The sequence below is a fragment of the Calonectris borealis genome, chromosome W, assembly GCF_964195595.1.
Source record: "Calonectris borealis chromosome W, bCalBor7.hap1.2, whole genome shotgun sequence".
Taxonomy (NCBI): domain Eukaryota; kingdom Metazoa; phylum Chordata; class Aves; order Procellariiformes; family Procellariidae; genus Calonectris; species Calonectris borealis.
In genome coordinates, this window is record NC_134351.1 from 41,718,713 (window position 1) to 41,739,975 (window position 21,263).

Consider the following 21,263-nt stretch of genomic DNA (forward strand, 5'->3'; position numbering starts at 1 on the left):
ATTTGATTAAAATATGCAACATAATTTTTGAATTTTTGAAGCAATGCTTTTCTTGTCTTAAACTTTTTTATAGTCAAAGTTTTTTTTATTTGTCTCATTTTAATACATTTGTGACTATAGCTAGTGAAAGAACACTTGTTCTCATTTGCTGTATCCTTCAGGATTTTAGAGTTGATAGACATTCTTCCCTATTTTTTTCTCTAGCTATAAACAAGTTGACTGCAGCCATTAAGAAAATACTATTCCTGCACCTGTAGATTAAGCTACTGCTGTCAAGACTAAGATAATGCTGTAATAGATGTTGATTCTAAGAATCTAGATTTTATTTTTCAGTAGCTTAATAGTTTTTGTATTTATTTAAGTGTAGATTAAGTCACTTACTGTATTTTTTTTTTAAATTAGACAAATATTGAGGTTTTAAATTTAGCGGTCTTAAGAGGAAATATAAATGTAAATGTATATAAATGTAAATACTTATCTTCGTCCCAGTCTTTATCAGCTCTGGTTTGTTTTCTAATGTTGAACTAGATTGTTGAAATTAAGAAAATATGTGTGTATATATACATAGCAGTTATAAATAAGTAAATAGTATATTTATAGCTATTTTGTATGTTTGATATACATATGAAATATTGTGCACTTGTTTTGTGTATTTATGTAAATATAAATGTAACTAACTATATCAAATAAGTGGATTTCTTAATTTTCAAGAAAACCCTCCTTTCATCCATTCTTATGTTCTGAAGATGCAAAAACCTTAAATGAAGCCATAGAAACAACATAGTGGAACTAGGCATCACATGAAATATGTACAATTCTTCTTCATATGAAGTTAGTGTGGTCTATGATAGTGGGCACTTCTGCTCTTCTGCAGAATCAAGCCTGCCTGTCTCTAGCACAGAGAAATGTTTCATTCCTGAAGTTGCTTTCTCAAGCTAAACCTTAAGCAGTCTTTTTTTACTGTAGAGTTCACTGGAGGAAAAAATTACACCTTTTTCTTAATTTTACCAGTTCAGGTAGAAGCTGAACCAGAGGTGCTTTTGACTTTATGGGACAGTTTCCTCAGCTTCATTTTTCTGACATGCTTTTCCTAGTCCTGAAGGTGTTGGAGGTACTTCTGGGTAGGGAAAACCAAGAGTTTACAGAAAGCTCTTTTCTTCTGTCGTGCTCTTTGGGTGTATAGTTGTGGAGTCCAGTGGTCAACATAGCAGGATACAGTTTTCTTCCCTTCTCTATTGAGAGCTTTTTCCCTTATAAATCAAATGTATGACAGATGGAGTTTCTTTTAGATTGTGTTAATCTAGTTTTATAAGAAGCTCAGGATGGAATGATGTCATTTCGGGGACAGAGAAAGAGGTGGATATTTACAGGCTTTTTTAGTGAAAACAAACTTTTTTAGAGTTTTATATGATATAATGATGTGTGTTGACTCATTGCTTGTATACATATGCATACATTTACAGAACTGTTTTCTCTTCTAGGATCCTTCTGTTACACAAGTGACAAGAAATGTTCCTCCAGGGCTAGATGAGTACAATCCTTTCTCTGATTCAAGAACAGTAAGCACATTTATTTATTAATAATGCTGTTAATCTTTTTAGGCAAGATTTGTGGGGTATTGTTTTCAGAGTTTGGGACTGATGTAAAACATACAAATTGGGGGACGAGAGGCTGGAGAGCAGCCCCGCAGAAAGAGATCTGGGGGTTTTGGTTGATGGCAAGTTGAATATGAATCAACAGTGTGCCCTGGCAGCCAAAAGGGCCAACCGTGTCCTGGGGTGCATCAAGCACAGCATAGCTAGCCGGTCGAGGGAGGTGATTGTCCCCCTCTACGCTGCACTGGTGCGGCTCCACCTCGAGTACTGTGTGCAGTTTTAGACGCCTCAATATAAGAAGGACGTCAAGCTATTAGAGTGTGTCCAGAGGAGGGCGACCAAGATGGTGAAAGGTCTCGAGGGCAAGACTTATGAGGAGCGGCTGAGGTCACTTGGCTTGTTCAGCTTGGAGAAGAGAAGGCTGAGGGGTGACCTCATCGCAGTCCACAACTTCCTCAAGGGGGGCAGCGGAGGGGGAGGTGCTGATCTCCTCTCTCTGGTGACCAGCGATAGGACACGTGGAAATGGAATGAAGCTGCATCAGGGGAAGTTCAGATTGGACATTAGGAAAAGGCTCTTCACTGAGAGGGTGGTCGGTCACTGGAACAGGCTCCCCAGGGAAGTGGTCACGGCACCAAGCCTGTCAGAATTCCAAGGAGCCTCTGGACGATGCTCTTAGTCATATGGTTTAGTGTTAGGTAGTCCTGCGAGAAGCAGGGAGTTGGACTCGATGATCCTTATGGGTCCCTTCCAACTTGAGATATTCTATGTCAAGGGCTAGCTAGAGGTAATGGAAGATGTGTAAGGACAGATAGTCCCATAAAGTATTTGGAGGATTCAGTGGGTAGGTTGACTTAAGTGAACTTTGACCCCTTAAGGAAAGGTGGCTCCCTGAAAGGGGGCCAAAACAGAATTGAGTCTTTCCTCTGTTCAGTAAGACTTCTGGCAGTCTGTCTTTATGCTTTTCTAAATTTTACTTGCTTTAAAGTGTGTGAATGTGGCATGCTTCCTCAGTGTCTTGCTTTTGATTTCCATTGTACTTATGAAAGTGCTGTTCAGAATAAGAAAAACATTGCATTTAAGTAACAGTCCACAAGCTATGAATAGTTGTGCTGTACTAAAAGGAATAATTTATGTCTGAGAAACACAGTTGTTTTTTGCCTCTGATTTGTGTAGTTGTAATTTACCTTGTGCTTATTTTCACCCGGGAGGGTGGGGGGGAATACAAGGAAAGGGGTAGTAAATTCATACTGTAACAGCATTTCTCAGTGGTTACTTTTGATAGTGAAAATCTTGTGCAAGATCTGCAAAATGTATGGATGATTACTGTCTGTCAGTATAATTTATAAACATTCAAATACTATATTTTTCAAACGTAGGTTTATATTTCCTATGGCAAATCTGGTAGTGCTGATAGGGAATGTTGGTATTTGTCTTTGCAATGCAACAGTAAGGTTTCATGCAGCGTTAAAATGCTAGACTGAAAGAAGCTGCTTTTTTTTTTTTGCTTTTTTTTTTTGAGCTAGCAACAATATTAAATAATTCTCTAAATTTTTTTCTTCTAACTCACAATACCACCAATTGTATTTGATTTATTTTTCTGAAGCTTGAAGAGTTTCAAAATTGCTTTATACAGACAATAAGTTATAAATGTCAGGTAGGTCTGTTTAAAAACAGTAGGTCTTGTTTAAAAAAAAATCTAGAGCTACTCTGACTTTTTTTATTACTTATCTACTTATTTTAACATGCAGCTCTGTAGGAAAAGGAAAACTGAAGTATATGGCTAAGGTTATCTGGCTTCTAACAGTCAGCTGTGCATATATAAAAAATTCTAATCACTCATTACAGATGTCACTCATACAGAAAAATTGGGAGGATGGGAGAAATCTTGAAGTCAGTGTTCAGATCTACTGAATATGTGCTATGTTCATGCACTGTGATTCAATTAATAATCTATGGGATGTTACCAAATTCATAAAAACTGTCTATTGAATGAGCAGTTCTTTCTGCAGAGGAAAAAAAGGAACTTGTGCAGGCTTTCTTTTCAGTAAAGTATATATTCAGCTAAGAGTGCAGTAATAATCAACCTTTAGATTATACTCCCCTTCCTCTTTCTGTATCTTGTGGATGCTGAATATGTAAAGAAATATTCCATAATTATATGCATTTGCAGGAATGAGCTTAGATACTGTCATGGTTTAACCTGGCAGGCAGCCAAATACCACGCAACCGCTCGCTCACTTCCCCCCACCACCACAGTGGGATGGGGAGAGAATCGGAAGGGTGAGAGTGAGAAAAACTCGTGGGTTGAGATAAAGACAGTTTAATAGAACAGAAAAGGGAAAATAATAATAATAATAATAATAATAATAATAATAGAATATACAAAATGAGTGATGCACAATGCAATTGCTCACCACCCGCGCTGACCGATAACCAAGTAGCGATCGCTACTTCCTGGATCACGCCTACCCTTCATATACTGAGCATGACGTCACATGGTATGGAATACCCCGTTGGCCAGCTGGGCTGGCTGTCCTGATTATGTTCCCTCCCATCTTGTGTACCTAGCTCAGTCAGTAGGCATGGGAGCTGTCCTTGGACTAGGAGGGCACTTAGCAACAACTGAAAACATCAGTGTGTTATCAACATTCTCCTCATACTAAATCCAAAACACAGCACTAGGAAGAAATTTAACCCTATCCCAGCCGAAACCAGGACAGATACCTGAGGATATGCTCACAATTCCATGTGCTCACCTCTTTTCCTACCAGCTTTGTGTACAAGAGAAGGGCATACTATGCGTGTACAAATGTATGTAACAGGAGTAAGGGAAGATAAAGTGGAATTGAATGCCTTTAAGGATTGGATGAACAGAGGTAGAAAGCAGGGCCTGTGAATATTAGACTTGGAAGATTACAATGCCCATCAGGGTAGGGATAGAAATTACTCTGTATTTTGTGTGCTGCTCAGAGCAAAAACATGCAGTTAGTTTCCAGTGGCTTGGATTTGCTGCTGCTGTTTGTTCTACCTTTGTTGGGAAGCTGAGCCGCCTTGAACAGTTTTGTGCAGGTAATCCTACTTCTAACATTTGAAAACCATAATGGCACCAGCGAGCAGAAAGGATATATCCTGGTGGTAGCAAAATATGTCCTGGAGATTTGTGCTCTTCAGTTTGAGAATCACTGGCCTGTAAGACTTTAAATGATGTTTGTGTTTCACTACAAGTACCAGTGTGTAGTTGTAGTTTTTAAGGAAGCTGAGAATGGTATGCTTCAATTAGAAATCCAAATTTTTCCTGTTTATACATCTTGGCTAATGCTAAGATGGTATCTTGCAGTCTATAGCATTAACACAGCATTAACCTTCTTCCCCCCTTTCCTCCAAATTCAAGTTAATAAAACATTCTGGACTGCACAAATATTTCTCCATTGCAAATCCAGGCAGGGATATGTTTCTTCTGTGAGAAAGTGACTTCAAACTCTGAATACTGACATTGATTATCTTAGCTCAGTTGTGTTCTCCCTTTGCCAAGGGAGATGCTGCCTATTATTTCTTTCTTGGTTATCAGGATAGGACAGAAAAAAAAAAAAGTAAATTGTATTATCCTCTCCTCCAGTATTTCTAATTATTTATTTTTTTTATTAGTATTTCAGTGCATTCGCCTTTTCTCTGTCAACTTACATCCTTCACATCTGCAGTGGGAAATTTGGTAGGAAAATAACATGTAAGACATAATGACGAAAATGAATGGGCATAGGAGACTTTAGGTCTTGATATCTAACATGAGAAATCAGGAGTCTGTCTTTTTTGGCTTCTTATCAAATTTCAAAGCTTGTCTTATTTTTGTTTGTTAAACCAAACAAAGTTTTCAGTGATGGGATAAATGTCAGATTAAATATCATTGCCTGCATCTTCAGTGGTTTTGTCTCCAGCTCTAACAGTCGTCATGGAGAAGACTGTCTTTTTTCATGTTTCTGAAAACAACAAGGAACAGATGAGATTAGACAATTAGTATTTCTGCTTCATCATTTAATGAAACTACTGTTAAAGAAGGCTTTTAAACTCTTCCAGTTTCTACAAGTATTGCTAATGCAGGTTGAACTCCTCTGAGCACTGTGTGTATATATGTATAACATGTATAGACACAATAATGCATATAGCATGCACTTTCAAACTGATACATTAAAACTTTGAAAAAATTCATTACTAGAGGTGGTTTTTTTTTGTTGTTGTTGGTGGTGGTGGTTTTAAGAGGCATATTTCAATGGATTTTTTTCAGTAAATTCCTGGACAGCTCCTCTCCTTCTGTCTTGCATCCACACACAGTGAAGTGTTTATAGGAAATCAGATTGATTGGCTACACCTGGCTTCTTTTGGAAGTCTTCCCCCCCCACTCCTGGTGAATAAACTACTTCACCCACATGGGAAAATCTATTCAAGAGAACTTCTTTTGAGCATTTATCTCCAGCCAACCTCTTCTCTTCAGGAGAGGTCATACTAATTTGCTTTTTCTCCTAGTGCAGCTGTGACAGCAAGGCATGAAATAAAAAGATCTATCCCAGAAGTACCATTTGGGGTACAAAAAAGGGTGCTGTAGAGAGAGGTTGGTTGAATTTCAGGATATAAGTATCTTATCATAATCTGTCAGTGAGGGACAAAGACCATGGATCTGTGAAGTAAAGTCTCTCTAAAAACAGTCGACTTGATTCCCCTGGCCAAATGTGGGTGGTATATCATGATATGATATATTATTCAGTGATGGCTGGAGGTTATTGCAGTCCTCACAACACAAGTCTGAGTAATTAGAGTTACACCCTTAAGAAGACAGAATTGCCAACCATCTGTCTTGCTGCGAATGTCTTGTCAGTCCTATCTAGGCTCTAAGTCAGTCAGGTATCTCTCTTCCATACCCAAATCCCTAAGCCACCAATAGCACTTGGACAGGCAACCAACACCCCATGGACAGACAGGTATGACAAAATAAGTGCCAAGTCATAGGTTGCAAGGGACCTCTGGAGGTTGTCTTTTTCAATCCCCCCTATTCAAAGTTGGTCACTAAGTCACATTGCTCAGCATCTTGTCCTGGTGAGTTTTGAATATATCCAGGGATGGAGATCCTGTGACCTCACTGGGCAACCTGTCCCAGTGTTTGGCAGTTCTTGCAGTGAATTTTTTTCCCCCTAATATCTAATTAGTTTTCTGTGTTCCAACAAGTAACATGCTGTGTAATAAAAGCAGCAGCATCTTTTCCCAGCGATCCCATGTGTATGCTGATCAATAAGGGAATCAAAATGTATCTGTTTCATTTCTTATACATAGTAAATTATGTATTAATTAGGGCAGGATTCTACAGCATTAGCCTGATATGTGGATAAGCCAGACTTTGCTTCAGTAAGTATGAGATTAGGAAATGAAAGAATTCTTACAGGGTGACTGTGACATTCTTCTCAGGTAAGAAGCACTGATCAAGTCTTGGTTTAAAATTTTCATTATGCCTGATGTGGGGCCAAGTCTTCTAGGTTCCAGAAGGATGGATTGAACTGTTAAATTTGAGAGGGGAAGGAAGAGGCTTGACTTCTGCTGCCCTGAAGCCACCTGAGAACCCATCTACTTCTGAGACAAAAGAAGGCACAGTAGATTTTGGGATGCTCTGGTATGAACTGCATAAGATGTTCATCGAGGTTAAAGGAGTTACCTGGCAAATGCCAGATTCACTGGTTTCTTTCAAAGCTGCCTCAGCAATTTTTATTCCTAGAAATCCTATGTCAATAAAACTCAAAATAACATAGAGAGACAAAAGTATACTGAACGATGAGAATTCCTGTTCTGCTTATTTAATAGTTATGGATCTCAGTGACTTTATGAAATGTCCATTACTTCTCAAAACTAGTTCCTGCAGTTACCTAGTTTGACATCTTCAGGATTTTGATAGTTATTGACCAAGTCTCTCTCTCCCACTTGCATCTTTTGTGCTGATAAAACATTTGAGGTGACCTTAGAAAGTGGATGTTTACTTTTGGTTCTAAATAGCAAATCAATTGCTCCTATAACTAGTTCTAATCTGACCACTTGGTAATAGTATTTCCTCAGTAAGATTTACATTTACACTTACTATATAAAATTTTTGTCTGTATTAAATGGATGTCCCTTGCCAACCTTTTTAAAACCTGGAAGACAGGGACGACGAGCAGGATAAACCCCCCATAATTCAAGAGGATGAAGTTCATGACCTGCTATGCCACCTGGACGTTCACAAGTCTATGGGGCCGGATGGGATCCACCCGAGGGTACTGAGGGAGCTGGCGGAGGAGCTTGCCGAGCCACTCTCCATCATTTACCAGCAGTCCTGGTTAAGCGGGGAGGTCCCGGACGACTGGAGGCTCGCCAATGTGACTCCCATCTACAAGAAGGGCCGGAGGGAGGATCCGGGGAACTACAGACCGGTCAGCCTGACCTCGGTGCCGGGGAAGATCATGGAGCGGTTCATTTTGAGGGTGCTCATGAGCCATGTGCGGGACAACCAGGGGATCAGGCCCAGCCAGCACGGGTTCATGGAAGGCAGGTCCTGCTTGACCAACCTGATCTCCTTCTATGGCCAGGTGACCCGCCTAGTGGATGAGGGAAAGGCAGTGGATGTGGTCTACCTGGACTTCAGTAAGGCCTTTGACACTGTCTCCCACAGCATTCTCCTAGAGAAGCTGGCGGCTCACGGCCTAGACAGGTGCACTCTTCGCTGGGTAAAAAACTGGCTGGACGGCCGAGCCCAGAGAGTTGTGGTGAACGGAGTTAAATCCAGTTGGCGGCCGGTCACGAGCGGTGTTCCCCAGGGCTCAGTACTGGGGCCGGTCCTGTTCAATATCTTCATCAATGATCTGGACGAGGGGATCGAGTGCTCCCTCAGTAAGTTTGCAGACGACACCAAGTTGGGCGGGAGTGTTGATCTGCTGGAGGGCAGGAAGGCTCTGCAGAGGGACCTGGACAGGCTGGATCGATGGGCCGAGGCCAACTGTATGAGATTCAACAAGGCCAAGTGCCGGGTCCTGCACTTCGGCCACAACAACCCCAGGCAACGCTACAGGCTTGGGGAAGAGTGGCTGGAAAGCAGCCCAGAGGAAAAGGACCTGGGGGTACTGGTTGACAGCCGGCTGAACATGAGCCGGCAGTGTGCTCAGGTGGCCAAGAAGGCCAACGGCATCCTGGCCTGTATCAGAAATAGTGTGGCCAGCAGGAGCAGGGAGGTGATCGTGCCCCTGTACTCGGCACTGGTGAGGCCGCACCTCGAATACTGTGTTCAGTTTTGGGCCCCTCACTATAAGAAGGACATGGAGGTGCTGGAGCGTGTCCAGAGGAGGGCAACGAAGCTGGTGAAGGGCCTGGAGAACAAGCCTTATGAGGAGCGGCTGAGGGAACTGGGGTTGTTTAGCCTGGAGAAGAGGAGGCTGAGGGGAGACCTCATCGCGCTCTACAACTACCTGAAAGGAGGTTGTAGCGAGGTGGGTGTTGGTCTCTTCTCCCAAGTAACAAGTGATAGGACAAGAGGAAATGGCCTCAAGTTGCGCCAAGGGAGGTTTAGATTGAACATTAGGAAAAATTTCTTTACTGAAAGAGTGGTCAGGCCTTGGAACAGGCTGCCCAGGGAAGTGGTGGAGTCACCATCCCTGGAGGTATTTAAAAGACGTGTAGATGAGGCCCTTAGGGACATGGTGTAGTGGGCATGGTGTGTTGGGTTGACGGTTGGACTCAATGATCTTAGAGGTCTTTTCCAACCTGTATGATTCTATGATTCTATGATTCTAAATCTGAGCTATTGCTTTCTAGAATGGCTTAAAAATGCCTCCAATTTTAGACTTCTTGATCTCGTAAAACAGAACTTATGCCATTTCAGACAATTTTTCAATACAACAGCTTGCAAATACTTCTCCATTTCAGACTGTAAAGAACCTACTGTATGCTAGCTAACATACCAATAAAGATTTTTATTGGAATTGTTTTGGAGCTTTTTTTATGAAGCTAGCTTAATTCTTAATTATGAAGTTAGCTTAATTCTTAATTGAGCTAACTTCAGAGATGGCAATTAGAGCAAAACTGTGCTTACTGTATATTTGGAAATTGATGTGAGACACTTGTGCGAATAAACTTGTGGAATTTTGCTTTGTATTACCTTTTTAGTTGTACAAAGAACTGCGACGAGCGAGGGAAGGCAGGCAGTCGACTCAATGTGAGTGATAAGGCCAGCTTCAACTTTATTGTAAAACCCTACACATATTTATACACTAAGTTCTACCTTATGCACACTTGTCTCACAATCATTGGCTTAGCTCTAAAAATTACATTATCATATTCCTCCTACTTTCGGTTACTGCTACGTGGTCCGGGTTCCATCCTGTTTTTCTTATACTGTACTTTCTCAAAGTTGCTTATCTGCACAGAGCAAGGTCAGCATAACTTTCTTTTCTCCCTTGTCAGCATGACTCAGAATTTTCCCACCGCGGCCTAGTCTGGCTAACTTTCTCCAACATTTCCCCCTTTTTCTTTTTGGACCACCAATACATTGTGGTTCATTTTTACAACATTATTTAAAATACAGTGATATGCTATTTTTACTATAACTATAATTGTTAATAAAATACCAAGCCAGCGCTTGCGCAGTGCCTATGTTAGGCACTAGGGAAGCAAATTCATTGGCTGTGGTTGACCATAATTCTATATTGTCGTTACAATCTGCCTGCAATTGATGTATAGACCTTTTGTGTCGATTTGTCGCTACTGTAGTTATATTAAGCCAACTTTGTCGGCTAACTGTGAGCAGAGTTAATTTACCTACATAACAAGGCCCTCCAAAGGCGTTCTTTGGAATGCCAGGCCATGCTCGATCCCCACAGATCAAAAAATATCCGGGGGGAAGAGCTTTGGCCATATCATTGTTCCACAAAGAGTTATTGGTTCCCTTCATACTCCGTCCATAGGCACTGAATGTTTTGGAAGCGTTATAATTCCCACAATATTGGCCTATTTCGAATCCTTTCGTAAAAGGTGAAACAACAGTCCAACCGGTGGTATTAACAAAAGGGTTGTTATCATCAGTGCGGCTGCTTATGCCGATCAATGACTGAAAGGTCTGGGCCTGTGCGGCAAAGCGGCTAAAGCTGCCAAACACAAAACATGTCTGAGTAGTAACATTATCAGTTGCATTTCCAATTTTTTCTGACCCCAAAAGGTCAATTTCTTGGGGGTCCCAAGGGAGAGTGTGATTTAGGGCTCTTATTAGTTGTACCGAGCAATCTGCTACAGTAACATTTATACAATTAACTGTTACAGACGTCCAATTATCAAAATCTCTGGCAATAATTTCAGGAAAGCCTATCAGACATGTTTTAAAGGGCTCAGTTGCCGTAGCTGAACTCAGGCAAAAGTCTGTCGTCCCAGTTTTATTCGCCTACGCCACCCATAAGTTCGCACGGCTGGGCAACGGCATCGCTGGGACCAGTACGGGCAGAGCTGCATTGATCATCATCAGCAACAGCAGCTTTGGTCCAGCGGCTTGGAATCCACTTCGGCCCTGTGGGAGTAAGTACACACATATAACCTCTACCCATATACTTCACTTCTGCTGGACCTTTCCACAGTCCGGTTGCTGGATCTCTATACATAACGAAAACTGGCTTGTCATCCTTATTTTCTTTAGGATAACCATGCACCCATGCTGGTGGCTCTTTCTGATCTGCAAAAATACATAAATGATTTAGCACAAAAAGAGTCTTAACAAGTCTTTCTTGTACATCTGAGATTTCCCTAAATTTTTTGCAAATATTGTTTCAGCGTTTGATGCGCCCTTTCAATGATAGCTTGTCCCGTGGGTGAGTGCGGAATACCAGTAGTATGTCGCACTCCCCATGTTTGGAAAAAATGTTTCACTTTGGCGCTTGTGTATGCAGGGCCATTGTCAGTTTTTATCGTTTGTGGCACTCCCATGACTGCAAAACAACTAGTCAAATGTCGCATTACGTGGAGTGCTCGTTCTCCTGTTTGTGCCGTGGCCCATATAAATTTGCTATAGGTGTCAATCGTAACATGTATATATCTCAGTCTGCCAAAGTCAGCAACGTGAGTCACATCCACTTGCCACAATTCTCTGGCCTCGAGTCCCCTGGGATTCACGCCGATTCCAAGACCAGGCCCATGGTGGCTACACGTAGGACAGGCCCGCACAATCCCCTGTAAAATGTCCATAAAATATCCATAAATGTACACAAAATGTCCACTGCGTTCATTTAGTCCATGACTTTGGGCTCCATCTGTTATGGTGGTCACTCAGGTCAGCAGAGGTGGTGCGTTGCGTGGAGTTACTGGGCACCAAAGCCAGCTCAGGTCGGGTCACTGCTGCACTTGCGCTGCTCCTTGTAAAGTTTGTCCTCCGTTGGTTCAGGTGGTTCCTGCTGCTTGGGCATGGGCTTATCCACAGTCACAGACGCCTCGGGGCGTCCTGTCCCGCATGGACTCAGCCACAGGTCACAGTCCCTTTGATTCGAGTTCACGCTGCAGTTCCAGCCTGTCCAGCACAGCAGCACAGAAGCAGCAGCGATGCCCTGGCCATCTGCCGGCCCAGGCGCATCCCCATTGCTGTTATCAGAATGTTCCCAGGCACAGCACAGTAAGACGATAAGCAGTGCAGCAGTACAGCAAGCAGCGAGAGCAAAAAAGCAGCCACTAACGAGCACAAGACTCTAATACACATTAAGGCAAGCAAGCCCCATGGCAAGCAAAAGAGCCTGCAAATTAATAGCTAAACAGCAGTAACAGCTATAAATTCAATCTAGCACATTCCAATCAAACGTGTCGTTATCTTGAATTGTAGTCTTTGGTTGCATTCCAGTAAATATCCATTCTAATACTCTCACAGTCTCCCCCTTTTTCTTTTTGCACTGCGTGAGTGCACCAATAAAATGTGTGGGGCCGTGCAAAACGGTTAAGTCCACAGGTAAGTCAGGGTCAATACGATCCACTGCTCGGTCAACGATGTGGGTACTGAGTTTTTGAATCACAATCGATAAGTCCTGGTAATATAAAAAGTCCTTGGAGACCACTGGATGATCGCCCCAACAACAACGCTCCATGAGATTGTCCATTGATAACTATGAGCCCTTTAATTCCTGTAGCAATTTTTCGCGGCCGGTCGTCAATTAGCGTGACATCTACTGCTGTTGCCAGATCCAGTCCGAGGCTCCCCCTGGTTGCTGGTCGAAGTTGGGTTGCTGGTCGAAGCTGGGCAATGGCGTCTGGTATCTCTGCACTGTCGTTTAGTTGGGGGCTGCCGTTGGCCTGAAGGTGACCGGAGCCGCGATTGGTGTCGGCGCGCTGCGGCTCTTGGCGCTCGGTTTCCCGTTTCCCGAACGCCGGCAGACCGTAGTATTATGATTATTCATTTGACAGTTCTGGCAGCTCCCGACATTGTCGACGCAGATGTCCTGGGTAGCCACATCGGAAGCACTTATACTCTCGTCAGCCAGTCGTCTTAGTTTGGTGGGCATCCGGAGGCTTCAGTGGGGCAAGAGCTGCAAACGCCTGTCCCTGCGCCTTGACTAATTTTTCCCCTAGTTCTCTGATTGTTTCAACTAACATGGCTTGAGCTCCTACAGGAACTCTACTCATTCGCTCTAACATGACTTCTATGGTGGCGTCTAAGGGTAAGGTGACAAGGATGCCCTTCGTATAAGTATTACAATTCTCTAATACACACTGTCTCAGCAAAGGTCCTTTCATAAAATCTGCCATATCTGCACGGTCAATAGCGTCTGTGACTCTACAAAAGATGCAAAAGGCTCCTCTTTTCCTTGTTTAATTGACATATATGAGGGAGGAGCTGGTGTAGTTTTAACTTTCTGCAGGGCTTCTCGTGCTAATTTCATAGATTCTAACAACACGTCTGGACCAGTTTGCATCTGCATTTCTACAGAGGCAAAAGGACCTATACCCATTAGTTGTTCTACAGTTACTCCAGCTAAACGATCATTTGGGGCTTGGGGTGAGCGCGCAGATATTTCACAAAGTCTTTGCCAGTGAGCTTGCCAAAGTAATTGTTGTGATTGCTTCAAAATAAGCCTCATTATGTTCTTAATATCTTCTGGACATAGCATTCCGCTACCCCAGATATAGTTTAGCATTTGCCTTGCACATTAACTGTGTTTCGCAATTGATTTAATATTTTCCAATCTAGGGCCTGATGCACCCCAGTCATAGCCCCCGCGTTATCTACCTGGTAGATTACCGGGAAGGCTTGAGGGCTAATTTGATCTAATAAATCAAAATCTTTTGTTCAACAGCTTCTCGTGCTATTTTGTCCCAACTAACCCGCACTAAACGCGGCTGTTGATGAGCTTGGGATGGGAGGGGGGGGTGGGGGGGGGATGGGGGGGGTGGGGGGGGGTGGGGGGTGGGACCTTTAGAAGACTTTCAGCTTGAGCAGTCTCCTGTCCGCTACTGTCTACCCTCTCATTTTCACTTGGACCCTCCCTCTCCCTTTCCCCCGGCGGTGCGGAGGGACAAGCCCTTTCTGTCGGCGGATCAGGAGGGGGACGAGAGGGTCGGCGAACAACGGGAACAGGAATTCCCGAAGGCGGAGGTGAAAAGTAGTCACCCCCTGCTGTGAGACGTCCAGCGGCAGGATCGGACTGCTCAAGCCGATCGGAGGCAGCTGTAGCTATTTGCCTTTCAGTTTTATATCTTTTTATACAATTAATAACATCTCTCCAAGATTTCATTAATTTTTTTGCTGATTTATCATCATCGATTACTAGATCCCACAAACAATCTCCATAAGAACGCCACTCGTCTACTTCAAACATACTTTCAGGGTCTTTAAAAAACCCTTTCGCTTTCCCTAACGCAATTAACCCAGCCAGGTCTTTTAATTGGCTTACTCCCCGCTCTTCTAAAAAGCATTTTAAAATATCGAAGGCTACCTCTACTTCCATTGCGCGCTTCTCTTGACCCTCTTAATTATCCGGTCGTTTGCAGCCTTTTCCCACGGGTAGCCTTCTATCGGACGGCGAACCCCCTTTTAATCATCCTGGGTTCAAGCACGGATCAGGCACGCCGCGACAGCGTCTACTGATCTTCTGCTCCCTGGTCGCTGCTACCAGTGCTTCTCCGATCTCGCTGTCCGGTGGAAAACAGGGATGGGGGGTCCCTGTTCGGGCGCCACTTGCGACGAGCGAGGGAAGGCAGGCAGTCGACTCAATGTGAGTGATAAGGCCAGCTTCAACTTTATTGTAAAACCCTACACATATTTATACACTAAGTTCTACCTTATGCACACTTGTCTCACAATCATTGGCTTAGCTCTAAAAATTACATTATCATATTCCTCCTACTTTCGGTTACTGCTACGTGGTCCGGGTTCCATCCTGTTTTTCTTATACTGTACTTTCTCAAAGTTGCTTATCTGCACAGAGCAAGGTCAGCATAACTTTCTTTTCTCCCTTGTCAGCATGACTCAGAATTTTCCCACCGCGGCCTAGTCTGGCTAACTTTCTCCAACAAAGAACCATCTGCCTTACTGTTTGTCTACTAGCCAGTAAATGATTATTTCTTTGACTTTTATTGAGTATGTTTTAATTGCATGTATGAAGCAACATTTGTTTTGAGTAACCTGTTTGCATTAAGGCTTAGCATAACCTCTATTCTCCCTGGTTCTTGTTTATTTGCCTTGTATGCATTTTTATTGAACTTCTGTTTTTTTCCAGTGATTGCTGAATACTGGGAAATATATTTATAGGACAAAATAAATTATTTGTAGCTTTATGAAGAAATGGTTTCTGACAAAATGTTATCACAAATAACATTTTTTTTTTCCTTCTTTTTTCCTGTACCCTTTCCTTACTACCTATGTCAGTCCAATAATAATCAATCTTGTGTGTTAGCTGGATTCTCTTTAAGACCATGCAGTTCTCCAGATCTGCTGTACAGTGCTAGAACTTGAAGAAGATGTACCTTCTTTGATTTCTCTTCAGTACTACTTGCTTTTAGGAAAACCCCAAACTGTACTTTTTTTTTGTTGTTGTTAATGATTTTCTAAGGCAGCTGGATACTTCTATTTTTTTCATGTTAAGCAGCTGTGGGGTTTTTCTTCACTGCTGCTCAGCTTTGATTAGGGTTATAAAAATGAGTACTTCAGTTTGGTAGGAAGACTTAGTGCAACCTGTGTTTAAAATGGTTGCATACTACAATGTTTTCTTCATTAGGTTCTTGATCTGTAGAATCATAGAATAGTTTGGGTTGGAAGGGGCCTTTAAAGGTCGTCTAGTCCAACCCCCCTGCTGTGGGCAGGGACATCTTCAACTAGATCAGGTTGCTCAAAGCCCCGTCCAACCTGATCTTGAATGTTTCCAGGGATGAGGCATCTACCACCTCTCTGGGCAACCTGTTCCAGTGTTTCACCACCCTCATCATAAAAAATTTCTTAGAAGATGGTTTATAATACCTGTGCCTGTTGTGCATTGAATGATGATCTTTAAATAATAACCTGGAAAAATAAGCACATTAAAGCAATATTGAACTTCCCCCATTAGAGGTAGATTTGAGCACTGACACTTCGTTCTCCTGTGCACACATTATGAAGCTAAGATTTCATTCTTTATATATATCAACCTAGCAGAAATTCTGGAGTGATACCCAGCAAAAATTAACAACAGATGTTGAGGCAGATACATGATTTTTCTTATCCTTTCCTTACTACCTCTGACTCTCTTACAAGCTCTTCTCTCTACTTTTTCTTACATCGTGCACTAATTCCAGCAAGTGATATTAAATAACACATAAATGATATTAAACACACAATAACTTAAACTAATGGTGTAGACATACCTACTGTAGCTCAAAAATAGCTACTTTAGATGTACCATAAGAGACTAACCGTGCTGGATTTTTGCTGCTTTTGATTTAAACAGTGTCAAGTGTGCTACTGGGGTAAGACAGCCTTTAGAAAAGTGGAAACTATTTTCAAAGAAAACTTAAGAGCTTAAGCTCTGGCAAGCTAAGTGTGAAACTAAGGCAAGCTTGAAGCTCTTAGGAAAAACTTGTAGAACAACTTGGGAAACTTTCTTTCCCGGAAGTGGGAAGCTTCCACCATCTTTAAGGTTGTAAGAGTACTAATAGAAGATAACGATGTAGGAAAAAGCTAAAGATGGACCTGGATCAAGCTTGAGAAGTGGGCCTGTGTGAACTTCATGAGGTTCAACAAGGCCAAGTGCAAGGTCCTGCACCTGAGCTGGGGCAACCCCTGGTATCAGTACAGGCTGGGGGATGAAGGGATTGAGAGCAGCTCTGCCGAGAAGGACTTGGAGGTACTGGTGGATGAAAAGCTGGACATGAGCCGACAACGTGCGCTCGCAGCCCAGAAGGCCAACCGTATCCTGGGCTGCATCAAAAGAAGCATGGCCAGCAGGTCGAGGGAGGTGATTCTGCCCCTCTACTCTGCTCTGGTGAGACCCCACCTGGAGTACTGCGTCCAGCTCTGGAGTCCCCAGCACAAGAAAGACATGGACCTGTTGGAGAGGGTCCAGAGGAGGGCCACAAAAATGATCAGGGGGATGGAACGCCTCTCCTATGAGGAAAGGCTGAGAGAGTTGGGGTTGTTCAGCCTGGAGAAGAGAAGGCTTCAGGGAGACCTTATGGCAGCCTTTCAGTACTTAAAGGGGGCTTATAAGAAAGATGGGGACAAACTTTTTAGCAGGGCCTGTTGCAACAGGACAAGGGGTAATGGTTTTAAACTAAAAGAGGGTAGATTTTAGACTAGATATAAGGAAGAAATTTTTTACGATGAGGGTGGTGAAACACTGGCACAGGTTGCCCAGAGAGGTGGTAGATGCCCCATCCCTGGAAACATTCAAGGTCAGGTTGGACGGGGCTCTGAGCAACCTGATCTAGTTGAAGATGTCCCTGCCCATGGCAGGGGTGTTGGACTAGATGCCCTTTAAAGGTCCCTTCAAACCCAAACAATTCTATGATTAATTGTTTCTTTACAAGGGAAGTGTCTTAAACTTGAATTCTTAATAGAATAGGCTTTAGAGAAGCAGTAACTTGCTGAAAATAGGTAGTATTCAGCTGAGTGTTAAGAAAACTAAGATGGAAAATTGCTAAAGCATGAACTGGAATGTACCTCAGCTGGCCTTATACCAGAGGAAGGAAAAGTGATGGCTGTCACACTCACTATAGGAAAAAACTCTTAAAGGATTCAAGAAATTAAGAGGCCAGAAGGTCCAAGTTCTTTACTGGGCAAGTAGAAGGGGATGGCGTGGAAGTCTACTAATCATAAATGTTTGTTGGTTGGTTGGGTTTTTTGTTTGTTTGTTTTGGGGTGGTTTGTTTGTTTTTTAGCAGAACTCTACACATATAGGGGCTTTAACCTTCAAACAGACATGGAAATTGCCTTGACTGCTGAGTCATTCCTGCATTAAGTAATGGACTGCAGTGCACAGATCTGACAACATGAGACTCAGGGCAGCTGCTTCCTTGCACTGCAGTGCTTGAAGAAATAAGCCTGGAGTGTCCTCCTTCATGTTACTATAGTGATATGGCTGTATGGTTTTTGGGGGGCTGAGGCCTGAAGGAAGATCATAATCCCAGTTATATTATTACAGAGTATCCAAAGGGCCAAATAATTCCTAATCACATACTATCCTTGAAAAAGTCACAGTAGCCTTTCAGTTGCAAACCTCCATGATGGTCATGACTGTCTAAATACTCAAGTCAATCATACTGGTAACTGTAAGGATATGTGGGATGTGAGAGCATCTGTTTCATTTAGGTTATAGACTTTTTCAGTTTAAAGAGAGTAATAAGTAACAGGGAAAGTGATAAACAAAACCAGACAGAAACATAAACCAGATAGATAAGTGGTAACAGAGACATAATGTAAGAGTAAAACTCTTCAGCCACTAATTGATGGGCCATTAAAAACCAGCAGGTGTAGCTTTGAAGAGGTTCAACCTGGACTTTGTAACTGATAATGGTGAAAGGAGATAAACATGAATATTATGGATAGTTGAGGGGAGCCTGTGGGACTATGCAAAATTTATTAAGGAATATTTAGGGGAATAGTCAAAGGTGTGGAACAATTGGGGACTGGGGAGGAACAAGGAGGAGACTAGCAAAGAGGATGGATAAAAGGGGCTGGTTGCATGTAAGTTGCTACCAGTCAGTACGCTTGTCTGACAGAGCTATGTGTCTAATCACTGCAGTTATTGTTAAATCCTTTCTTAACTATCTTTCTGTGAAATTTCAGTCTACACCATCTGTGAGTGCTGCAAGGTCTAGGTGCCAGCAACTGTGAGAGACTAGAGTGATTGAATTAGGTGCCAGCAATCCGGTCGGACCCCAGGTAGTAGTAGTCTGTATGTCTGCGGTGTCAACAACTGAGCATCTCTGTGTCAGCAGCTGGAGGGACCATGGGTCATAGGGCCTATGTGTTTGGGGTGCCAGCAACTGGAGGGACCAGTGTGTCTTCCTCTGTGTGTATATGTGTAATTTACATATATATATGTATGTGGTTTCCTCTGTGTGTATATGTAATTCACTAGCAAACTTCAAGCTGGACTAGGAGGAAAACCTGTCTCTGGGAAGACTCCAAGTCTGAGCCAAAAGTGAGTAAGGGAGTCCAGGGTCTGGGCCTAGATATATGGCAAGCTGAGAGCCCGTGCTGGTGTTTGAGGGAGCTGCGAGGGTGGGGGATGCTTGTGAGACTAGTGTTTGAGTGCATGAATCTGCTAGTGAACATCAAGCTGGGCTAACTGGCAAACAGGAGGAAACCCGTATACCAGGTAAGAGGGTCCTGGATCCAGGCAGGTATATCAGACAGGCTGAGGGCCCATGCTCATATCTGAGGGATCTGCAGTTGTTGGTGTGCTTGTAAATCTGGAGAGTGAGGCATGTGTTTTTCAATAGTGAACTTCAATGCTGATCAACTGGAGAGGAGGAATGGGACATGACTCTGTGTACCTATATTTTATGTGGTTCTGATGGTGTTATGTGGGAGTGTTGTTAAAGGCAGTGCCCTGCCTGTGGCAGCTTGTGTAGCTGGCTGTGCTAGTGTCCTTGGTACGTGCAGTTGTGTGTGTATTTGTGTGCATCTCTGGGATACACACTCAACCTTGCTACTAGCCAAACCTGGAAACAGGAAAGTAGCAGCTGTATCCGTCAGCCTGGGATGGAGAGCCCTCAGAGGGTCTGAAGGTATGCTGGACTAGGCTCCAGCAGTTGGAAAGGAGGAGTCCCGAGGTCTCAGAGTCTGCTGGAAGAGGTAGCTTTTATAATACCTCTTAACAGCTTTTGTCCCCCAGCCCCTCTTGACTTTCTTAGGATTCCAGGATGCACAGGCCCTGCTACAAATCACTGTTTTAGTCTCTCTTTTTCCAGGGAGCACAGGCTCTTACCTAGGCACGTGTGTAGTGGACAGCAATTCTAACACTGTATAGGTGGCCAGCTAGCATATAGTGGAACCTAAACAATGCAGAAATCTGAATCCAAAGAATCTTGTACATAATTAGTTCCTTATATTAATGTCATCTATCATATATGCTGTTGGCTAGCATCTTTGATTATGTATCTCTAATGAGCTTTCTGATCGGTTCCTTTATTCATAAGCATATATGCATGTTCCAGTCATTAGCAGCACTGCAGGCTGTTTGGACAAAGTGTCTTTCAAGGATAAGTATCTTTGAATTCATTGTTCAAATATTTTCTAGTCTGCCAATCCACCTTGAAACACTATTACAGGTGTCTGTGAAGGGCTACTGGAGTCCTTACTGGAGATTGTGGGCAGTCTTGCTCATTAGTCTAGCAGGCAGCTGCTTAGCAGTTATGCTTTCAAAGCTATTGTTACTTTAGCCACAGAGCTACAATAATCAGACTTTTTTGGGGCTTTTGTAGCATTGCTCTGGCCTATAGTGCATAACACATAGAGTTTTTGTTCAGTAGCTATTTGTTACTCTGGTGCAGGGTTTGTATCTTATGTTTGAAGCAGAGTAGGAGTTCTCATACAAGAGACCTTTGTCCTTATCACAGAACGCTCCGACATAAGGAATAGCAGTATTAACCATCTTTAACCAACTTCGGTTTTCTTCATCCTAGAACACTGAGTAATCTTTCTTATGATGAAAAACTTAAATCACTGAGTATTTCTGAGAAATGAGACCTCTCTAATATCTCAGTATTCTGTTAGGAGCTGATGTATAAGGTGGAAAGATAATTTTGAAATGCTGGAATCAGCTGATGTTGCTGAGAGATGCTGCAATATTACATACAGAGGTGGAGTTTACTCAGGCATGATGTTTTCTCCTCAGTGTATTGCATTTGTGCATTTCAAAAGATGGTTGGTGTATTGGGTTTCTGTGGCAAAGTTTTGGTAGCAGGGGGGCTATAGGGGTGGCTTCTGTGAGAAGCTGCTAGAAGCTTCCCCTATGTCCAATAGAGCCAATACCAGCCGGCTCCAAGATGGACCCACTGCTGGCCAAGGCTGAGCCAATCAGCAACAGTGGTAGCGCCTCTGTGATAACATATTTAAGAAGCGGGGGGGGAAACTGCTGCAGAACAGCAGCCAGAGAGAGGAGTGAGAATATGTGAGAGAAACAACTCTGCAGACACCAAGGTCAGTGAAGAAGGAGGGGGAGG

The 21,263-nt window shown here is 42.9% G+C and overlaps 1 protein-coding gene across 1 annotated transcript in view; it reads left to right on the forward strand.

The window, feature by feature from the left end:
* Window positions 1–21,263, forward strand: part of LOC142074752 (secretory carrier-associated membrane protein 1-like) — a 76,936-nt gene that overhangs the window by 24,467 nt on the left and 31,206 nt on the right. The window contains exon 2 of the mRNA XM_075135620.1: window positions 1,482–1,559. Within this exon, the coding sequence (XP_074991721.1) occupies window positions 1,482–1,559 (78 nt within the window). The remainder of the gene's footprint in view (window positions 1–1,481; window positions 1,560–21,263) is intronic.